Below are 23,120 nucleotides of genomic sequence, written 5' to 3'. Positions count from 1 at the left end.
CGTACCTAATATTAAAACATTAATTAAAATTTGTAATTTGAATTATATATACACAAATAATATATGTATTTTATATGATTTACCATTCATAGAAATTTAATTAAAATATAATTACCATTAAATTAATTATATAATGATTTTAATAAAATGATAATTAAAGAATAGGAAAAAGATATGATAGATATAGGTGTATGGTAATAATGATGGAGTTAAAAGTAACGGTGTAAGGGTAATTTTGTATAACAAGAATGTATTAGGGGCAATTTTGTCTAATAACATTGAAGTGTACAACATTTAAAGTGTAATGTATATATTTATTAGCATACAAAAAGATGGACATAAATCAATGATATAACCTTGATTGAGAGTTATTAAGTTTTTAGATATAAAAGATATGCATAGTAAATTTTTAAGTTCAGGTTTAAACTTTTAAGTTGAGCTTTTTTAAACACAACCCTTAATATATGCTAAATTGCTCATAAATTGTCCCTATCTCACTATATAATTAATCAAATGTAATTAAGTTAGTGATTTTTTTTGGCATACAAAACATTACTGCACTCCTGCCTAGATACACCAATTTAATACTCTCTCCCTTGAACTTTTATTATAGCTCAATATCGGCAATTCAAGCATCTAATATCTAATATCCAGTTTAATTGAACTTCAATGTATGATTTAAAGGATAGTGAAGAATAAAGTTTGTCTTTGGAAAATTAAGCCCCCAAAAATGGAATATTTACTTTGGAGAGCTGTAAAAGGGATTCTCCTCACTACTACCAATTTAATAGTGAAGAGAGTGGAGGTAAGCCCTTCTTGCCCAATGTGTAGCACCCATCATGAAGATGTAATGCATGCTCTCTTATTGTGTGATTTCACCAAGCGTGTTTGGCATGAATCGGCTCTCCCAATTTCATGTGTGGTTGGTGATACCTTCCTTCTTGGCTAGACAATGCAATGGAGGCGTTAGGGGGGAAATACATTGACTGAAGTAGTGGCTGTCAATCTGTCATGCATGAAATTTGGAGGGTGCGAAATGGCGCAATCTGGGAAGCAAAACTGCCTTCCCGTGCAAGCTAACCCACAGCAGCTCCATTCATGCTTCTCTAATGCAGGTTTCAACCCCTCAACAAACAAGGCCACATACAGAGCAATACTTTTCTCACCTTCCGGAGACTTTGTTGCTGCCGTAAATGGAGTATTGCCAACATGTACGTGCCCTCTAATGGCAGAAACCCTAGCGTGCAAGGAAGCAGGATCGCGGGATAACCACAGTCCATCTACACATTGACAGTTCTACGTTGCAATTTTTGAATACTATTGACTATATTACAATGTAGTATCTGTTCATACATACTTTCTCAACCTACAGAAGCAAGGTTGAAGCACAACGAGCCAACGCCCCCACTGGGGGTCGAACCTGTGACCTCTCACTTGGGAGGGCCACAGCTATGCCACTTGACCACAAGGCCTTTGAATATTCTTGTGTCATTTTTCTATTTGCTCTATCTCATTAGTTCACAGGAACACTAATATTCTAGCTCACATGTTAGCTTCGGAAGCCTATACTCAGGCTGACTCGTTGTATTGGGACTTTGTCTCCCCTAATTTTGTCACTATTCTTATGCAGTAATCCATTATCGTTTTTGTTTTCAAAAAAAAATAATAATAATAATAAGTTCTCATTTCACAGCCAAATATCAAATTGATTACACTTCAATACATTAGACTGAAGACATATAAATGAATATAGTTCAAAGTGGTCACAAATCAACAGCCTGAGATGTCAGGTACGACATAGTTAAGAATCCTTAGATATTACCTGATCAGCTATATTTCGATTTTGACTCCTTGGTAGAAGATACGGTGGGAGAAAAGATGGGATCACAAATGCAACAACCAAGCACAGTATTGCAAACATGACAACATACCATGCTTTCTCTGGAATGCCTAAATATAGTTCGTCACAAACTGCCATGAAATATTATATCACATCAGACAACTGTCGGTCGTACTAAACAATATCAACTGAAGAAAAGAATAAATCCATGTATGAATGCAGCTGCACATGATAACACCAGATTCTAGAAGCCAACATCAATGCCAAAGCTCTAAATCTCTAATCAAGTTGGAGACCTTATGCTAAGAAAGTTAGCCATCAACCACTAAAATGACTACACAATTATCAAGGGAACCGGGGGGGGGGGACTAACCATCCATGGGAGACAGTAGTTTTTTTAAATTAATCAAAAAGTAAGTTGGTTTTAGGCACAGGACTGAACTGGAGACAATATTAGAAGTGACCAACAAATGACACTGCAGACACAGTTTAAATCATTATAAAGTTGATTGTAGCAGAATTAGATTCCATTCATAGAGGAATATCGAGAGGACTTTGGTACAAAGATACACTGTAATCTGAACCAAAGATATTTACACAGCAAAAACACCTTAAAGTGTAAGGTGCAGAACAAATCCTTATCTAGAAAGGTTACAAAAACTATTAATCTGTGGGATCAAGACCACCAACTAGCTGTGATAAACAAAAATTAAGCCTAACAAACCACCTGGAATATATTAATCCAACTAACAGTCTAACACTGAAGCAGCCAAATCCTTGTCCTTATGGTATATCCTATATTTTAGGTCACTTGCAATTATTAAGCAATTATTGAAGCAGATCTGTCCTAAAGATTATAGAACTTAAGCACCTATCTCTTTTCAAGATACAAAGTAAAGGATCTCTTCTAGGGGTCATGGGAGATTGGAGGTCTTCCCTATGTGCCCTAGTCAAGAAAATAGAAATTTCAAATCTTGAAATGGGCATGTTTCCCACATATTGCAAATGTTTCACTTCTCAATGAGAGCCTTAACAAAGAAATAAATTGTCAATCTTAAAAAAATGAGTATGTTCTCCCAAAATGAAATTGAATGAACGACTTCTCTGGGTTTGTAGGTGCTACATTTACTTACCAAAAGCAATAATGTCACTCAGGTTGGAAATACTTAGCATCATTTATAGGAGACAAATGGAGGTAACCTAGTACACTCCACAAAAGTGAGACAACACTTAAATGGTACTCCAGTCATGCAAAATGAAATGATACTGAACAGAGAATTGGATCATTGGAAATCCCATAATGCAGATTTGATCAATCAGATTCTTCATTGCAAGAAACAATATAATATTCTCAAAGATTTTTGATAACTTTTTTATACATCAGGTTCCAAAAATTTTCAAACGAATAGTTGCAATGCCAGGCTTCCAGTTATAGATAATTAAGGCATTACTACACACAGAGTGAAGATACAAATTTTTCTTGTTTGGCCCAGCTTAATTTGGAGTTATCTACTCCAAAAAGCATAAGTTGGGCAAAAGAGTAAAAGTAAAACGAGGCTATGAAGGTTAGATAAGAGGCAAAAGCCACTCTTTCAAGAAGATCATACTGGGCCAAACAAGCATGTCAAAGTATTTAAATTATATGTTCGAGTACCTATATTGAATATGATGAATTTTCTTTCTTGCACTCCACGTATAGCAACAACCCCCTCAGGCTCCACAGTTACCAGTACAGACATAGCACCCTGCACAAAACTAATTTATTTAGGGCATCTGCTGAGATGAAAAGGGTGTCAAAACAAAATATAATTGTTATTTATACATTTTAAGGAAATACTATTATACTCTTTACCTGGTTATCAAGCAAGTCCAAGACATCAGTCTTGAATATTAATTTTTCAGTATTCAGTAATTTTCTTTCCCTATTTAGCTCCAACCCTGAACTATCTTTCTTGAGTTGTAAAGAAAAAGTAGCTGGTATCTGCTATTCATTAAACAGAATAATTCAGTTTTGATACATTGAAGTAAACATTGACAAACAGAGGACAGGATTAAGATATACATACAGAAGCAGGATAAGATATCTTTACTTCATACCAAGTGTGAGATTTCAGTCCCTGCAAATGGTACAGTCGGGATCCTGACTGTAATGGAATAGTCTCCTTCTGTAGCTCCTCCCCAACATGCAAGACTTTGGTCTCATGCCTATAAATATTGTATTACGTTGGACTTCAGTAAACTCAATGTCAGGAATTTTACCAATTCACAATCTTGATCAATTTAATGCAATAGAAGAAATAATACAACTTCTCCATACACAATTTTATAGCCATCAAATGGAAGTCAAGCCACTTTCGGAATACTACTTGAAAAAAAAAATACCCAAGAGAAATGAACGGTAAACAGCTCTATAAATTAAAAAAAAAAAATTATATTATTTGACAGTTCTATAGACACAGCTCCATCAAAATCCAAGATAACCACAAAGCCTTTCTTCACTTCCATCAGATTTTTCTCAGTTATATGACTTATGAAATGAACCAAAAGTGGTACTTACTTACTCCCATAACTCAGTGCTGGACCAATGAGGCTGAAGTTAATAATGGATATCAAAAAGAGAACATGCTTTCGATACGAACAAAGCATTTTCAGATAATCACTCATCTACAATTCAAAACTTGACCTGGAAAACTAAAACAAACTACATTCAGTGTGAAGATGAAAATCGAAGCATAAACTAAACCATCCTATAAAAGCTTTGCATATGAACAATAAAATACACTCCGTATTTAAACTCCCATCTGGGGCAACATGAACTAATGTTTATCCCAAATGCTAAAATTGAAATAAGTCATGTAATTAAATTGAAGCCCTAATTAAGCAATCAAATTGATATAAATTCAGTAAAAAGTAGATATGAGAGAAGTAAACTTGCTGTTTTGGTAGCCGGGAGGGAGTGACCGGCCACGACGAGCAGCAGTGCTGTTTGGCAACAAAGCGGACAAGGGGCTACACTTGTTGGCTGCTGGAGGATTTTCTTTTATTTTTCAACTAGTATGGTTCCATATTATTTATCAAATTTAAATGGTGCAAATAAATAAATAAATAAATACTCAAAATATTATATAATATTCTGACAATATCTTACTATAATAAAATGACAAAAACTTGTGTCATACCGTCTCACGGATATGGAACGGGTCGGGTTACACAATTATATGTGTCAACATGTACATACCATGTGTATTTTTATGGTTATCTCTCTCTGCTTTTCATCATACGCGCTCCATGTGCTCTCAATCTCCCTCATCCTTGCATCTGGCGCTCACCATCTCCGGCTCCTCCCATCTCCTCCGCTCAAGCTCTCCGCCTCCTCCCATCTCCTCCGTCTCCATTTCCGCTACAGCCTCCAACTCTTGGTAAGTATTGCAATTTGACTAATGAGCATTTATGTTATTCAAATCCTCCAACTGATGAGAATGTAAAGAATCGCAATTATTATGAGGACAAAGGCCTGTACAGCAATCACCGATTAGGGAATAAACAACTTCATATAATATGAAAGAACTCAATATCAGATAAAACATTGAAAGCATCACTTCTCAACAATTTTGGAGACAAAACACAAAAGAAAGCACACCAATAGATGTGAATGGCGTGAAATGGATAGATACTTAGAAACCTAGCAGAACACTTTGCAGAAAACTAAAAAGATTGAGGACTGCAACACATTGCATTCTTCAACTGTATCTAAAAATCATATTAGTTCATACATTTGAACACAGGAAAAACATAAGCATCAAGTAATTCTAACTAAGACTCAATTTCGATTATTTATCAGATGGACTAATGGGAATCATCTTGATCAATATTGCCAATTCAATTCAATGCAACACAAACAAGGCATGTTTTAATTGAACACAAAATTAGACTAAGAAGATATGGAGCTTGTTGAATACAGAGTATAATGAAAAACACATTTTTCTATAAGCATCAACCAGAACGTATTATGAATCAAAATTGAACATTTTGATAACAAAAATCAAAACAATCCTCGATAATGAAATCACACAATTTAACTTAAAAAGATTTATAGTATATCAAGAAAAATCAGAGCTCGACCTCTCAAGCTTCCTACTTCTTCACTCAATCCTGAGGGATCTCAACGTCTCTATCACCTTAACAATCAAACACAATACTAAATAGCACAAATATACTACTTTTAAACACAAATGAATACTCAACACTTAAATCATTAAACTTAATACTTTATAGCCTAAAACTAGTACTTTAAAACACAAATAAATACTCAACACTTTAACCATTCAACCTAATACTTTATAGCCTAAAACTAGTACTTTAAAACACAAACTATGTGGTGAATTAGTGGTTGTAGTTCATGCGTTTTAGCCTTATTCATTGGTGGTGCATCATTTTTAACGCATTGTGATAATGAGTTGATGGCATAAAAAATTGTTCTCGACTTTCTCGATCTTCTCTATTTTTCTCGTTTTTGGTTCTTAACTCGAAAAAAAAACAAAAAACTATAGATACATTTGCAACGCGAGTGTATCATAATGCTAACACATGTTAATTAATTGGTGGTAAAATACTAAACAATCTCTAGATGTGAACACGAACTCAATAGGTTTTAGTATTTGGATATTCACTAATTGAGTTTTGAAATCATTTTTAGTAATTGGATGAATTATTCTGATTAGCCCACAATTTAATTGACTTAGTTATAGATGTCATATTTGTTTTATTTATATATTTATCAATAATAACTTACTAATTTATAATTTTTCATCTATCCCGTCTATTACTAACATTGACATCATAAATTTAATGAAATTATATGTAATTTTTGTTAAACGGGAAGCGGTCATATAATTGAGGACAACAATCAACCTATAACTTATTTGATAGTTATAAGATTTTATTAGAAGTTTGATTTCTTACCAGACTAGTTTAACTTCCTAGTCCTTTAATCGTTAGGATTAAAAAAAAAAAAAAAACTTTACGGTAGGGCAATCTTTTGTCATATAATTTCATAAAAATTCTGGGCAATACCTCCTGTTATTTAAAAATAAAAACAAAGAGGCTAAAAACTTCAGAATCGAGAATTACGTCTCGAGCTTCTAAACCCCGCTAAAAATCTTCAGAATGGAGAAGAAATCATAGAGAAACCGACTAGAACGGTTCAACTCAACGTTAGTCGTAAGAATTCTGGAAGGATGGTGAGTTGCGGCGAGTAATCGTGCTTGTGATTCCATTTCAGTGAAATATCTTCAGTATAATGTGGTTTTTATCTGCTTATTTTTTCTTTGTTTGGGTTTTCAGTTCTCCATCTCAGCGATAAATGATACCGATTCTCGAACCAAATGGGAACCCCTAGCTCCAACAAAAGAAGCCCAGGCAAATTATGTTACTCTTTTCTACATAATTGCTTCATATATTTTTATTATGTGAATATATATGAATGTCGAAGTGCTTCGAATTTTTGTATTAAAGTTTTTTTTTTTTTCTTTTTCTAAGCTTAATGTGAAATTTGTAATATCTCTCTTTAGAGGTGTTTGTAGTTTATGCTAAAACTGTCTGTTAACATACCTAGATTGTATTTTTGTTTTCAATGATTGAATCATGTGCAAAATCCTTTCCTGAGCTTTACTAATTTTAAATGCATCATTTATTAAATTAAAAAATGCAATGACAAAAGCAGTTCCTTGGAATCATATTACAAAAGATTGATCATCACAGGGAGAGCTGACTTGGGTCCATTCAAGTAGTTTTGTAATCACATCCTTAAATCTATTTGGAGTTTTCTAAATTTTTGTTTTTTTTTTTGTTGAATTATGCTACGAAAAGCAATGGAGTACTTTCTTAGAGTTGCTCCTTCTCTATTGCCAAAAAATAGATGAGATTGTTGAAAGGGTGGGGGTTTAAGTGACTAAAAAGAAGATTAAGGTGGTAAGGTGCCAAAAAAGTGAATTTAGATGGGGCAAAGTCCATTTTGATGATTGTCAAAAGATCAATTTTTACCCCTCTTAATCTGCCTCTCTTGATTTCTGGGTGTGCCCAAATAACAAAGTTTCATGTGCAAAATAATTTGTTTTCTGAATTGGAAAATATAAAATGGAAAATGCTATTTTTCACCTTAACAATGGAATTTGGAAACCACTATATGTTTAGTTGCAAAAGAATGTTTTCCATTATCCATCTCCCTTTTTCTAAAAGTTTCCTAGTTCTGTTTTCCATTGGAAAACTAGAAAACATGTTCAAATTCAATTTTTTCCCACTTTAAAAAAATATGATGAAGTTATTCAAAATCTAATTGTTTTATTCATATAAATGTACCAATATGAGTGATAGAGGATAATAATGGTAGTGTTGGTGGTATTAGGCAGGTGGCAGTGGAGGAATAGGTAGGTGGGGTGGAGTAGGTAAGTTCGGTGGAGTTGGTAATCATGATAGAAGGCTCATGCATGTTTTTGTATTTGGAAAAATTGGGAAAACATATTTTTAGTGTTATTTAAATTCCTTTGTTAAGTTGTAAATGGAGTTTATAAACACTTCCTATTTTCTAATTTAGAAAAAGGTTCAATTTGAATAGAAAACTCTATTTTCTAGTTTTGCAAAGAGCTAGGAGAACTCTCCAGTTACTAAGTAGGCAACCTGTGGAAAACTAGCAATGCTGAAGACATTGAGAAGACAATCAATTAGTTTTAGAACATAAAATATGTTTTATGCATATGTATGAAGGTCCCGACTCTTGTGTACTAGGGTTGTCTGTCCTTTTATCCATTGCTTTGCATTATGAGAAAGCTTTTGATAAAGTTATTTTATTTTTATTTTTTATAATCTAACAATAGAAATGAAAGAATGAAAGGAAGGCGATTTATAACTAGACACCAAGTCATTCTATCCAATAGAAGACACAACAAAAATGCCAGGATTTGGAAAATGCTTATGTTATTCTGTGACCTGATAGGCTAAATACTTGCAAAATTTCACATTTGTACCAGATTGTTTGCTCCAGATTTTCTCCCTTAGTGAGCAAAAGGAGGTCCATAGGATGTCATATAAAAGAGTTCTATAGTTTTCTCCACTCACAAACCTTTACTTCCACAACTATCTTAATCATGCAATGCAAAGACAGCTTCTCATGAATCAAGATTCTCACTATGGTTCAGGCAACAATACCCACATGTGAAAGAGTGACTTACAGCGTAGTGTTTAGTCTTTTAATTACCAAATAATATATGATGATGACCTTTATCGAAAAGGGGACATTAATTTTCTGGAATAATAAAGAAACAAAAGATTCTGAGGGAAAAGTAGGCAAGATCAGAAAGATTATGATGAAAATTAGAGTTTTCATATTTAGTGAGTGCAAGTTTTTAAATGCTACTGTTTTTGGGAGTTATTGTGCTAAAAATTATGAAATATTTCAATAAGGTGCTAACTGTTAAGAGTATCAGAGTGAAAATAAACATTACCTTTTTTATTATTTCCATGTTACTGTTATTTGGAGGTCAGTCTTTAAAATTGATCTATTCTTTTATTCAGACAGTATAGAGCTATATTAGTTCTCTGTTTTGCATGTGGTTTTTGAATAAAGACAACTTATTTGATTCATTCATTGGTTGTCTCAGGAATTTCATCTTTCACAAACTTATCATGAAGGACTTCTGAAATTACAAGCTAAAGAATATGAAAAGGCCCGTGAACTTCTAGAGGCTGTCTTGAAAGATCCCTTGATTGGAAATGCCAAGGTATTGTAACATTATTTGTTTTCTTTCATGCCTATGAATTTCTATATTTCCCAGTACTTATGATATTTTGATTCCCCCCCTCTCTTTCTAGGTGGATAGTAGTTCTACTGATGGCCACCTTTTACAGCTTAGGTATGGAACTGGCATCTCCTTCTCAAAATAGGCTCATGTTCTGTTATTGACTTATCCATGTTATTTAATTTAATATTTATCTAGTTCAATTACAAAATAAATTTTGGTTCGGAGGCATTACTAGTTCAGTTACAAAGTAGATTTTGTCTGGGGGCATCAATTGAGGAAAAGATTTTTTTGAATTTGAGCATTTTAGAATGTTACTCAAAAATTGCTCTTATGCACATTGTGATAACACATTGTAATGCTGAAATACTCAAAATTTGTTCTTCATTGTTTCTTGATATGTAAAGCTGGTTCTAATGTTGTAAGCTAGAGATATCAGTGCATTATGCATGTACGGTATACAATAATCTCTGTTTTATTTTATTTATTTATTTATTTTTTTGGTGGGGAGAAGGGGAAGGGGAAGGGGAAGGGAGTGGGTAGGTATTCTAAGATAAAAGTTCTTGGTTATTATTACCCAGCACTTATTTAGCTTTTCTGCAGATTTTTGGCACTGAAGAATCTTGCTGCTGTTTTTCTTCAACAAGGTTCTGCCTATTATGAAAATGCTTTACAATGCTATCTTCAAGCTGTTGAGATTGATACAAAAGATTCTGTACTCTGGAACCAGCTGGGAACCCTGTCATGCTCAATGGGGTTATTGAGCATTTCACGTTGGGCATTTGAACAAGGATTATATTGCAGTCCCAATAATTGTATGCACATTTATTCATTTCTTGGAATCTCTTGAGTTTACTGTGCTGTACCACTAATTATTATTCTATTCTATTAAGAACACCATTCTAGTTGACTAGTTGAATTATTTTCTAACCATGTAATGGCACTCTTTGGATGTTAAAAGAATATTATTTTTTACTGAACTCTTTCTGGAACAAATTGCAGGGAATTGTATGGAAAAGCTCATGGAAGTTCTTGTTGCTATTGGTGATGAGGTTGCCTGCCTTTCTGTTGCAGAACTAATTTTAAGGCATTGGCCATCTCATTCTCGTGCTTTGCATGTTAAAAACACCATTCAAGAGTCTGAACCAATTCCATTCTCTCCGAGAGGCATAGATAAGCTGGAACCAAAACATATCCGACTGAAATTTCCGGAGAAGAGAAAAACAACAGAAAGTGACCCAGATGATGATGTTTCAACTAAAAAGTTGAAGCAATGTATGGAGTTTCACCTTCCAGAAGTTACCTTCACAGCCCTTGCTGACGAACTCCTCAAAATATTACGTCCATTGGCTGAATGTTCTTCTGAACTTGGAACAGGAAATTATAGGCCAGGTGACACTAGGATTAGTATACAGCTACCTCAAATGTCACAAAAGAGTGTAGATTCAGTAGAAAGTAAAGAACCTATTTTCTCTCAATGCAGTGAAAGCAATTTCAGTGGTGATTGCAGCTCTGATAAAGGTATTGTTTCAAGAGAAAAGGAAACAGTCAGTTGTGGGGAACAACCTCAAGAGAGGCGAAGTAGCCGCCTTGAACGGCTCAGGAGTCGAAAGCCAGGTAAAGAAGAATTAGATTTTGTGGCCAATAAGGATCTGGCTAAAGTTGTAACGAAGTTCCTACAACCTTTTGTTGTTAATGAAACTGGAATTAGAGATTATAAGGGTGAAAATAGTTGTTCCTACCAAAGTAAGACTGTAGATGAATCACTTTATTTTGAGTATAATGATGTTATGAAATTCATCCAGAAAACTGGTAGAAATTGTGGTGCTTATCATTTAGGGCACTTGCTTTTAGAAGAGGTTGCTGCCAGAGGCATTTTGCATCAGGATGGCATTTCTAGATTTTTGGACTTAGAGAAGTTGACAAGGCATTGGGGTCAGGAAAGAACTCCGGAATGTTATCTTTTTCTTGCTGAGTTATATTATGATGTTGTGTTGTGCTCTCATGACACATCAACAACAGCAGGCTTTATATCAGAGACAACATATAACCTATGTAAAATAATTGAATCTGTTGCATTGGATTACCCATTCCAACTTAATAGTGTGGATGGAAATGAAAACTTTTCTGCTGCAGATGGTTTTCCGAGCAACTGTTCTAGCAGTACTCTTTTGAAGGACAATTATCCCTTTTGGGTTCGTTATTTTTGGTTAAGTGGACAGTTATCGAAACTGGATGGTGACAAAGAAAAAGCTCGAAAAGAATTCTCCATTTCATTTGCATTGTTGACAAATGAGGTAAATAAGAATGGCTCTCAGCCAGTTTGCTTACCCCACTGCAAAAGCATTAGAAAGCTAACCGTAGATGGAGTTCTACATGAAATTCACTTATTGGAGGTTGAATTTCTTTTGAAGGATACTATTAATAAGACGATTGATGAAAACATGTACTCTGAATGTGTAGAAATACTTGCTCCTCTTTTATTTTCCTCGAAAGACGCTCATCTTGGTGCATTATACACTGCCAATCAAGGAGGTGGAGAGTGTACTTCAGTTGAACTATCTGCATTAAATGTTCTACTCAAGGCATGCCAACAGGCAGAACCTATGGATATCGATGTCTACCTGAGTTGTCATCGAAGGAAACTACAGATACTTGTTGCTTCAGCTGGTGGGGAAGACAGTCTTGATTCCCATAAGATGAATCTCTCTGTTAGTGAAACAGAATCAAAAGAAAGTCCAAACAACCTACAGTGCCATATGTTTGCTGAAGAAGTGAAGGCAATTTCCGAATGTATCTCAAGGATAAAGAGCATCATGTCTGGAAATTCTGTATGTTCTTCATTCTTATAATTTGGCTCATTTTTGTTTTAGTAGATGGATAGGCTTTTTTGCTTGTTCCAATAATAATACTTGAACAATATTTAGATTGGTACTGTGGTTTAAGACTGGTTGGAAGCAGTGCAGTCATGGATTCAATTTCACAGTCATTCTCAGCTTGACCTATAAACTTTTATAACTGCAGTAACTGTGACCTGGTCTTCATTGGATTTTTAATGTCAATAGTTTAGTACCTGTAGTCATTGTTACTGGAAAATCCTTCTAGAAAGCTAGAGATTTAAGCATATTATATTGCCTGCAGATTAGTATACACTATTATTTTCATGTCTCTTTGAGAAAACTAGTTGAGCTGCTTTGTATTCTGGATCATGACACATTTTTCCTTGCAGAATGTTCTTGTTCAGACAACTATTCTTGTCGATATTCAGTCCCTGCTGCTAAAACTTATGTGCAAAATTGCAAATTCATATTTATGTCAAAGATCCTCTGTAATGGAAAACTCAGATCAAAGTGAACCAAGAGATCGATGCTACTTTATTGATGCGGCCATTGCTTTCTGTAAACTTCAACACTTAATTGCCAATGTGCCTATTAAATCTCAGGTGGGACACGTCTCTTACTATGGATGATATGGATCTTTACATTTCAGTATTCTGGTAGTAGTGTTCAAGTTTACTTATCATGAATATTTGTCTCCTAAATTTCTAGTTCTGTTCTTATCTCAAAGTTCCCCATTCATAAGTAACTCCTTTAAACTGCATATACCAGACAGAGTTGATTGTAGCAGTCCATGACATGCTTGCTGAGTTTGGTCTCTGCTGTGCACGTGGGGATGGGGAAGAGGAAGAAGGAACATTTTTAAAGTTTGCAATAAAGCACCTATTGGCCTTGGATATGAAGCTTAAGTCTACTTCTCTCTCTCCCTGCAAGGAATCTGAAATGCATCTTGATCAACAGCCTTCCCATGATAATCATGTTAAGAGGTCTGACCAGCTCTCTCAGGGTAACCATGCTGACAGCTCAGTGAATGAATCGAAATTAGATGTGCTGAATGTGGAAGTACCACAGGCAGAAACAGATGAAGCCAAAGCTTCAGACGAAAATATTGTTCAAAGTATGCACTCAGAGAACACTTCCCCTGATAAAGGTTCTGAAAATGAGAAAATAGAAGTTGCTACTGACAAAAATGTTGGTGATGATCCTAGATTAAAGAAAGAAAATCATGCTGTTGAATGTGAAAATGAACTAACTGAGGATGAAAGGGAGGATCTTGAAATTGGGATTGACAATGCATTGGACCAGTGTTTTTACTGTTTGTATGGTCTGAATCTAAGGTCTGATTCATCTTATGAAGATGATTTAGCCATCCACAAGAACAGAAGCCGATGTGATTATCAGACAAAGGAACAGTGTGCTGATGTTTTCCAATACCTACTTCCCTATGCTAAAGCTTGTTCTGTGAGTATCTCTTCTCTTCTCCATCTTCTAGACTGTCTCCTTTTAACCTCACCGTCTATGGGAATGACAACAAACAAACTAATTAGTACTCCGTAGTATTCAAATCATCAATTATGTTATGTAGTAATTTTTCCAGGTCTTCTGCATGAAAATTGTAATTCTTAGTCATTTTAATTTTGGGTGTCAATCAGAAAACTGGACTGGCTAAACTTCGGAGAGTACTAAGAGCTATTCGCAAACACTTCACAAAACCACCTGAGGATATTTTAGCTGGAAATGCAATTGATAGATTCTTAGACAATCCTGATTTGTGTGAAGACAAACTATCAGAGGAAGCAGGATCTGATGACTTTCTTGATACCATGACGGGTATAATATTTTCAGACCCTGGAGGCCTCATACAACAGAAAGAGTCATCAATACATAGGTAAATATACTTAAGTAGGTTGACTTTGAAATTATGTATGCAATATTCATTATGAGTCAGGAATGTACTGTGCAAATTGCTAAATCAGGAATGGACTGTACAATATGCTAAATCTTGTTTGCAGCTCTGAGCCATACCTTGAAGTTTATAGCAATTTGTATTATCTCCTTGCTCTATCTGAGGAACTGAGTGCAACTGATAAATGGGCTGGCTTTGTTCTTACTAAAGACGGGGAGGACTTTGTTCAGCAAAGTGCAAATCTTTTCAAATATGATTTACTATACAATCCATTCCGCTTGGAGAGCTGGCAGCGGCTTGGAAACATTTATGATGAGGTAAATATTTTCTCTCCATCAATGGAGATGCTGCAAAGTTGAAGGAACTCTTTATTAAGAGGGAAAGGATTGTGAATTGACACTTCTTGATGTCTTCATTGATCAAAGACTTATTTTTCCATGCAGGAGGTGGACTTGCTGCTTAATGATGGCAGTAAGCAGATAAATGTTTTGGGATGGAGGAAGAATGCTACACTTCCTGAGAGAGTTGAGGCAAGCCGAAGGAGGAGCAGGCGGTGCTTATTGATGACCTTAGCTCTAGCGAGGACAGCAGTTCAACAGGTTTAGTTCTCCCATTTAATTTTACAAATGTCTTGGATGGTATTACAAATTTACAAGGGTAGAAAACTACTCGTATCTTCTGTCATATCATCTCTGGGTTGGCTTATCTTGCATACACACATCTATTAAAAATGACTCTTTGTCTGATTTCAGGCTGAGATACATGAATTATTAGCATTAGTGTACTATGATGGTCTTCAGAATGTTGTACCCTTTTATGATCAAAGATCTGTTGTACCATCCAAAGATGCAGCTTGGATGATGTTCTGTCAAAACTCAATGAGGCATTTCCAGAAGGCCTTTGCACACAAGTATGTTCTTTTACTTTCATTGCAAGTTCTTTCAATTATTTCTTGATCAAAATGGTAACCTTGCCTGTGAACTTCAGGGAAGATTGGTCTCATGCATTTTACCTGGGAAAACTTTCTGAGAAGCTTGGGTACTCACATAACACATCATTCTCATACTATGCTAAGGCTATGGCTTTGAACCCTTCAGCTGTAGATCCATTCTACAGGATGCATGCTTCACGGTTGAAGTTACTTTGCACATGCGAGAAACAAAATGAAGAGGCTTTAAAGGTTCTTTTTCTACAACCTATTCCTATTTCCTCAGTTGGTCATTCTTATCATCTTCTTTAATTCTTAATATCTAATAGACATGTTACTACACAATGAATATGACATGCCGAGAATTAGTTCTCGGATGAGGTTTAGTGAATTTGCTTTTACCATTCTGATTAGGGACGGTTTTTCTCTCTACTGGATGCCCATATATTTTTGTTGATATAATTAATGCCTGGTTGTATTTCAGGTTGTTGCAACATATTCTTACAATCAATCAACAAGGGAAGCTGTAATGGATATCCTTCATAAAGTAAGCCCTAAAATACCCGAGCCATCTTTGTCTACAGAGGATAGCAGCTCAAATGCTTGCTTCGAGAATAACAGACAAGTGGATTTACACAAACTTGAAGAGGTTTGGCATATGCTTTACAGTGATTGCCTTTCAGCTCTGGAAGTTTGTGTTGAAGGGGACCTTAAACATTTTCATAAGGCTAGATATATGCTTGCTAAAGGACTGTACCGAAGAAATGGGGACGGTGATCTGGAGAGGGCAAAGGAGGAGCTTTCCTTCTGCTTTAAATCACACCGTTCATCCTTTACAATAAACATGTGGGAGATCGACAGTATGGTCAAGAAAGGAAGGCATGTATTAACACTTTTTTGCATGCTCTCTTGTTCATCATCTTCTTTAATAGCTTAAAGATCAGAAATTTTCTCTTTCATTCATCTATTATTTTAAACTTTTATTTAGAGGGTATTTTGGGTAATGACAAATGAAGTTATGAATTTATTGAGTGGGATAATTTTTGTTAGGCATTCCAATATAGTTAGGAGGACAATTTAATAGACAGAGGGAGTAGTTTTTAACATGTGTTGAATATGGAAGCCTGCACAACACTTGGTTTTGCAATGTTTATGAACTTTTCAAACTATAGAACTCAAAGGTCAAGTGCATAAAAGGGCAAATTATAGGAGTCCTGGTGGGCTTCATGCTGAATGTTCATTGCCTTTAATCTAAATTTTTATCATTATTATGCTTGTTGCTTTTGAAGTAAATGTTCATCAGAATTTTGAGTAATGTTCATTGAAGCTTGCATAGCTATGTGAGCAAAGATCCATAGTTTACTGAATTACTAATTGGCTTACACCGTGTTTCGAGACTAAGGCAAAGTGTTTAGTAGAGTTAATGTGGAGAGTAGTCTGAAATTACTGTAACAGGAGAGGGCTGTCCTTAACTGTACCAGCCCAAAAGATAACAATTTTAACTTTCTTTGCAAATTAATGTGATTTGAAGTCAAGTAGAGAGATACAATTAGGTCAGGGTTTTGTCCCCACTAGGTATTAATTTTCTATGTAGTTCAAATATTGATGACATATCTTCCGCTATACCAATTACCAAGACACTCATTATCTTAAAATTTTATGCCAGGCGCAAAACTTCAGGTGTTTCAGGGAACAGGAGAGCCCTGGAAGTTAACCTTGCTGAAAGTTCAAGGAAGTTTATTACTTGCATTCGGAAGTACATCTTGTTCTATTTGAGGTTGCTGGAGGAGACAAGAGATGTCTCCACCTTTGATCGGGCTTATATTTCTATTCGGACAGATAAAAGGGTACTAAACTTCTGAATTAGCTTGATTTTTCATTATTTAGCTTCTAAATTCATAATATTGACACCCAGGCCAGGGGTGATCTTCTCTTCTTCTTTTGGGGGTAGATGAATTTTAAATAAAAATTACATACTTGTCCCCTTAGCTATGCACAAGGTGTACACATACAACAACCGTACCCCCTGGAACATATCTAAACAGAGCGAAGAAAATATTGGAAGTCATAATGAACACATTATTGAAGTAGACAGAGGCACACTAATATTACTGCAAACTGCATACAGAGTATTACAGGTTTTTTAGCAAGTTATGAGATTTAATCATAATGCACTTTCTAGACATTCAATAGCCACAAGATTGCTTCAATTAATTTATTGCAGTCACTTTTTCCTTTTTCTTCCATTTCTTAGGATATTTCAAACTCTGACGTTCTTTTTCCCATCGCCCCCAATAAAGAGAACATTTATCCAGGACTAAGCAGTGTCATCCTAGATGTACAATAGCAGATTAGTGAATCTGCACCTCTATGTACTTAATTTGTTACTTATACCATCTCTCTCTAGCAGTCCATGGCTTCTGCTCTTGAAGAAAGCAAACCTGCTGATAAAACTTTAAAGATGATGGATTTTTAATAGGACTCTTAAATATCAGCCCTTTTGCACATATCGGTTTGATGTTTGTTATAACTATCTTGCTAATTAAAAAGGAGAGAATGAAAATAGTTGTTCTTACTTCATATATTTGTCAGATCTAACGTTAATTACTGCATATTTGTTACTGGCACTGGCATTGTTAGTTTTTCTGAGATAATAGCTTAGTGATTCATGGTCATCTGTTTTTGAATTCTGTGTCTAGTGCTTCCAAAAGAAGCTTTCAAACCCATGGAAAGTTGGAGAAAAATGTACTTCCATTGTATATGTCTAATATCTTTTTTCCTGTAGATGATCAGTGCAGAGCCTGGAAATTGGTCCTTGGAAATTCATGGGTTTAATCTTACTTTCTAGATGATATGAGATAATCCAAAAATAGAATTTAGGCTGCAACACTGGTTCCTTGTCCCAACACTATTAACATGCTTCAAAGTTCAAATGACTTAGTTGTACTTGCTTTCTATGTTTCATTCTCCACTTAAGAGGAGGTTTATCTGACATTCTGATGTGTTGTGTTTTTCAGTTCTCTCTATGCCTTGAAGATCTCATCCCAGTTGCTCTTGGGCGATATGTAATGGCGATAATTTCATCTCTACACCAAACTATTGCTGGCTCTGATACTACTGGCAATTCTTTAGAACATCTTCTGGAGAAAATGTTCTCTCTGTTCTTGGAACAGACTGGCTTATGGTCTGATATTTCTAGCTTGTCAGAAATTAAGAGCCCAGAATTGTCAGAAAGCAGCTTATTCGGGCAAGTCATTAGTGAATTCTTCTTCATAATAACTAGCTATATGCGTGTTATAGCATTTTACTATCCGTCTTTTTTTTGTTTCTAATTCACTTTTAAGCCATGTGAAAGAAGTTTCTCTTATTTATAATAGCATCTAAATTGTTTGGTGCAGATATCTTTATCAGTATATCCAATTATTGGAGCAAAATCTCAAGGTTGAGACACTCGAAGCAATGCATGAAAAGATACGGAAGCGTTTAAAGAATCCAAAGTTGTCCAATAGTAACTTTGCAAAAGTTTACAAGTATATTTCTATTGCTTGGTGTCAATCTCTTGTAATTAGCATGGCATTGATAACGCCACTACATTCAAGACTTCCAAGTGAAATTCAAGCTGCCAATCAATCAGGTAATGGATTGGAAATCTCACATATGGTGTGTGTTGATCTGCAATCAGATGAGCTATGGAGTTCATCTTCTGAGAACCCAGATCATATGAAGAATCTTGAAAACAAATGGAATGCTTCATTGTCTAAGATCAAGAATGTAATAATCAAGAGAGCCGCAGACGAAGATTTGGAGACTGCTTCTTTGCTACTCAAGTCTTCTTACAATTTCTACAAGGACACCTCGTGTGCATTTTTGCCATCTGGTATAACCCTTTATGCAGTGCCACTTCAGTTGGCAGCAGAAACGTATATTCAACCTGGCATAGATGTGGTTGATATACTTGATATGAATACTTCCCGGAAACTTCTTTTGTGGGCCTACACACTTCTCCATGGTCATTGCACAAGTATCTCTGCTGTGATCAAGTACTGTGAAGAAATTTCAAAGGTACGTAATCCTATGCCAACTGAACTGTTCTCTTATTGTGCTCGAGTGACTGATGCATGCAGAAAATGGAGGTGCAAATTTCATCAATATGTTTCCCATTTTTTCTTATGCCATATCTTGTTTAAAATCCATTACGTGCCATCTTTGCTGAAATTCACCTTTCTTTTGCTTGTGTCTTAGTTTTGTTCTTTTGAGTTTTGGCCCCTTTGGTTGGCAAAGTATCCTGACCTTTCTGGTTTTATATATTGTCTGTTGTGCATGGATTTATCAAGGGATGTTAAAAGCTTAAGTGTGTTACTTTATAAAGATAGGAAGTTAAAGTACGTGCTACGGCCGAATTAAAAAATTTTCAAAAAGATATATTCAGTAGATAAGGCGTTGAGCAGCACAAAACACAGACAGTTACATAACTACAGTTTGAGAACATACTAATATTCATGTTGTTCTCGTTGCAGTCGAGGATGAGAAAGGGAACGGGAAGTCCTTTGGCTTCAACTACACCACCGACCCCGGCTTCTCACTCAGGTCATTTGCATACTTCCGATATTTGTTTTGAATACACACTGCCAGCTCTTACTGTCTATTAATGCCACGATTGAATTGTAGGTGGCGGAAAAGATTGTAGTGAGCGGGAGGCTTCTCCGTTATCTACTATAGTGTCTGCTTCATCAACTGAACCCGACTCTGCACACAAAATATCCATGACTTCACCCGAGGTTGAGAACAGAGAGGCTGCTGCTGCTGCTTGTACTCCGGTGCCTGAACCAGCTGGGACACCATCTGATGTTGCATGCACTTCTGCTTCTCAAAGAGGAGATTCTCGCAATGTGTCGACTTCATGTTTGCCTGAAGCTGCAGGTGCTAAAGACCCAAATATAACATCAACTGATAAGAACCCATAGATCCTGTTAGACATCCTTACTTAAATTCATGCAAAATGTGAGATACAATAATATGCAAAATATAGCAGTGGGGTGGCTATTTGGCATATTATGCCTCATCTCAGCCTAGTTAAAGAGCACCCTCTCCCCACTTCTCAGCCTGGTTGTACTTATAATCTTCTGTTAGGAAAAAAAAGAGTCTTTTCTTGCCTTCATACCAAAATTGTGTTGTGTATAGGGGTTGTAACGGGTGGGATGGGGAAAAGAATATTGTAGCATAGTAGTATCAAACAATCAAAAATATGGGTTTTGGGATTATACTTCTTTTTAAGTAGTTGATTTGAGTTGGAATCTATCACTCCCCTTATGATATCCATCAGTTTAGAGTAGAAGTTACTCATACGTGTATTTCCACATTTACTTAGTGTTTTGACGTACAAAGATTTAGGAAAAATTGTAATTTTCGTTCTTAAATTGAAGTATAAAGTAACTGTAGGATTTGCCTTCATTTATTGTTTGTGTCCCCTTGTCCTTAAGTTGTAATTAGTGTTGTGTTTATTTTGTCCTTTTTACTAATTAGAGGTTAAGGATTTGGTTAATTTGAGACCATTCTTGTCAAAACAGTTACTCCATTCTAGCCTTAAGTTCTTTATCATTATTAAGACCAATAACCCTAATTTAAGGAGAGCTCTGTTTCAACTAAAAAACAACCAACAATCCAATTGGTGAAACTAACTGTTTAGTGCATCTTTTTGTGTCCCATTTTTATTTCATTTTCATAATTTTTTTAATAAAAAAATGATCGAAAAATAGAGTTTATCAACATCTATTTTTCATAATATCGAGTGGTACGGTCATGTATGATATGCATTGGACTAGATTGATTCAAATATTCAAAATTTTGATTGTTATTTTTTTAGATTTAATTTAAACAATGAAAATAATATTTATGGATGGCAATGAATAAATAATATTGCTTACTTGACCTCTTGAAGAATAGGGTGAATTTGGATAGTTAATAATTGAGTTCGAAATGAGTAAAGAAATTCTCATCGGGTTCCGGCCATTTTTGTTCTTTGTATGGAAAAGCTTAGTCAGACGATTTCTCACAAAGTGTTGGACGACGAATGGAAAGGGATTAGGTTGGCGGCCTGCAGTCCTCCCCTTTCACACCTTTGTTTCGCAGATGATGTGGTTCTATTTTCCGAAGCTACTATTGATCATCAGGTGGCGATCATCTGGGATAGCCTTGAACGTTATTGCGATGCTCATTAGCTATGCCAAATCTCAGGTGTATTGATGGAGGAAGAGTTACTGGAGAGGCATATTATGGCAGCCAATCCTATTGTGGAGGCTGGTTTGACCAAAGTGGTTCGAAGTGGAAAACAAACTAATTTTTGGATGGACAAGTCGCTCACACCCGAACCTTTATGTAAGCTCTTACATTCGGCATTGAGTCTCCCAGAACTGTACGTAAAGGTCCATGATATGTGGGATGAGGGGCATGGCTGGAAGTGGGAGCTCATTCATTAACAATTATCTTCCGGAAGAAGTTCAATTAAAACTGCATGGTTTTGTTCTTTCTGAGTGTTCTACTGGCTGCGCTTGAAACCATGGTGTATGAAGACCAAATTGGCGTGAGTTTCCTCCGGAGAGTCCCCGTGCATGGGGCGATTGCTAACTTGTAATTTCTTTTTGTTTGGTTTCGGTTTCCCCCTCTTCTTGTAAACAACCAAAATAATAATAATAATAATAATAATAATAATAATAATAATAATAATTCTCATCCCTAATACTCAATTGCCTATGTAAGTGAGCATGCATGACTAGTGTCAAATGGGTACAAGTACGGAGTAATATTTATTCATATTTAAGTAGTTCTAAAATTTATTTTCATTCAAATTTAAAAATAGCTAAATAAACAAATGCCTACTTATTGTGATTCTTAATAACATGGATAGAATAAAAAATATAAAATAAACAAATGCCTACTTATTGTGATTCTTAATAACATGGATAGAATAAAAAATATAAAATATTATATTTAATCATAATAGTGCCAAATACCTTGTGGTCTGATGGCATCACTGTTACCATTCCAAACGGAAGGTCTCTCATCCCAATCAAGGATGTTGGCATTATCATGTTGTTTGAGCCTATACTATGTATAGATTAGATTGCAGTACTCAAAAAAAAAAAGAAATATTTAATCATAATAGTGGTGAATAATATATAAATCCAATTGCGTAAACCCAACTCTCACATTAACATGTCATGCTCAAGGTTTAATATACTAAAGTACATTATTTGTGTACTTTTAATATATATAAAATAATATACTTTTAACATGGTTAAAAAAATCGCCAATTGCGTAAACCCAACTCTCACATTAATATGTCATGCTCAAGGTTTAATATACTAAAGAACATTATTTGTGTACTTTTAATATATACTCCTTCCGTCCCATTTTGGTTGTCTGGTTCGTTTAACGAGGCTTGACTGAAGTTATTTTTAATCCAATTTTTCATAATATTAAGTTTAGTATTAATATAAAATTTATATATTTAAAAACTACATCAAAAGTACTATTAAACACAAAAAATTAAATTTAAAAATAATAAAAAATTACTAAAGAAAATAAGCAATGAAGAAAGAGTTGGTTTGACCAATGAATAGTAAATAGGACAAGTAAAATGGGACGGAAGGAGTATAAAATAATATACTTTTAACATGGTTAAAAAAATCGTTAGGCACGGTTCTCAAACATTCCGCTCACTTAAGCGGCGATTAATCGGCACTTAAGCACAGTGTGTTTTTTATTTAAAAAATTATTTAATTTTTTTTAATATTTTAAGACTTGAAAGATTATAAAT

At 35.1% G+C, this 23,120-nt stretch overlaps 2 protein-coding genes across 6 annotated transcripts; one reads left to right on the top strand and one right to left on the bottom strand.

Annotated features, from left to right (window-relative positions):
- Positions 1–1,663: 1,663 nt before the first annotated feature.
- On the bottom strand, positions 1,664–4,879 carry LOC116007224. Of its 5 annotated transcripts, none has more exons than XM_031247835.1 (6): positions 4,772–4,879; positions 4,398–4,531; positions 3,907–4,045; positions 3,693–3,824; positions 3,495–3,585; positions 1,664–1,971 (listed from the first exon to the last, which is right to left on the bottom strand). In XM_031247835.1, exons 2-6 carry the CDS (start codon positions 4,502–4,504, stop codon positions 1,802–1,804), a joined length of 639 nt encoding a protein of 212 aa, XP_031103695.1. In that variant the 5' UTR covers positions 4,505–4,531; positions 4,772–4,879; the 3' UTR covers positions 1,664–1,801. The 5 variants fall into 5 exon arrangements, with proteins under 5 accessions (XP_031103695.1, XP_031103694.1, XP_031103699.1 ...); XM_031247834.1 differs by having other exon boundaries at positions 4,398–4,523; positions 4,776–4,879; XM_031247839.1 differs by having other exon boundaries at positions 3,693–3,821; positions 4,398–4,523; positions 4,776–4,879.
- A 2,058-nt stretch (positions 4,880–6,937) lies between these two features.
- LOC116006302 (calcineurin-binding protein 1) lies at positions 6,938–20,759 on the top strand. Its single transcript, XM_031246620.1, has 19 exons — positions 6,938–7,080; positions 7,184–7,258; positions 9,496–9,615; positions 9,707–9,747; positions 10,237–10,448; positions 10,636–12,464; positions 12,863–13,075; positions 13,242–13,931; positions 14,123–14,358; positions 14,483–14,693; positions 14,820–14,975; positions 15,129–15,286; positions 15,364–15,556; positions 15,789–16,183; positions 16,971–17,151; positions 18,322–18,551; positions 18,703–19,366; positions 19,822–19,891; positions 19,973–20,759. Exons 1-19 carry the CDS (start codon positions 7,078–7,080, stop codon positions 20,266–20,268), a joined length of 5,973 nt encoding a protein of 1,990 aa, XP_031102480.1. The 5' UTR covers positions 6,938–7,077; the 3' UTR covers positions 20,269–20,759.
- The last annotated feature ends 2,361 nt before the right edge of the window (positions 20,760–23,120 follow it).

The sequence above is a fragment of the Ipomoea triloba genome, chromosome 15 (assembly GCF_003576645.1).
Source record: "Ipomoea triloba cultivar NCNSP0323 chromosome 15, ASM357664v1".
In the NCBI taxonomy this organism is placed as follows: domain Eukaryota; kingdom Viridiplantae; phylum Streptophyta; class Magnoliopsida; order Solanales; family Convolvulaceae; genus Ipomoea; species Ipomoea triloba.
Note: the sequence above shows the minus strand (reverse complement) of the source record. Positions and strands in the feature narration are given on the sequence as shown.

Excerpts from the sequence above, each read along its gene's own strand:
- LOC116007224 (XM_031247835.1), bottom strand. The coding sequence starts at position 4,504 with ATGAGTGATTATCTGAAAATGCTTTGTTCGTATCGAAAGCATGTTCTC. Across the intron at positions 4,046-4,397 it reads GCACTGAGTTATGGGAGTAA|GCATGAGACCAAAGTCTTGC; the intron begins GTAAGTACCACT and ends CAATATTTATAG. Across the intron at positions 3,586-3,692 it reads TGGACTTGCTTGATAACCAG|GGTGCTATGTCTGTACTGGT; the intron begins GTAAAGAGTATA and ends AGTTTTGTGCAG.
- LOC116006302 (XM_031246620.1), top strand. Across the intron at positions 9,616-9,706 it reads CCTTGATTGGAAATGCCAAG|GTGGATAGTAGTTCTACTGA; the intron begins GTATTGTAACAT and ends CTCTCTTTCTAG. Across the intron at positions 16,184-16,970 it reads AGTATGGTCAAGAAAGGAAG|GCGCAAAACTTCAGGTGTTT; the intron begins GCATGTATTAAC and ends ATTTTATGCCAG.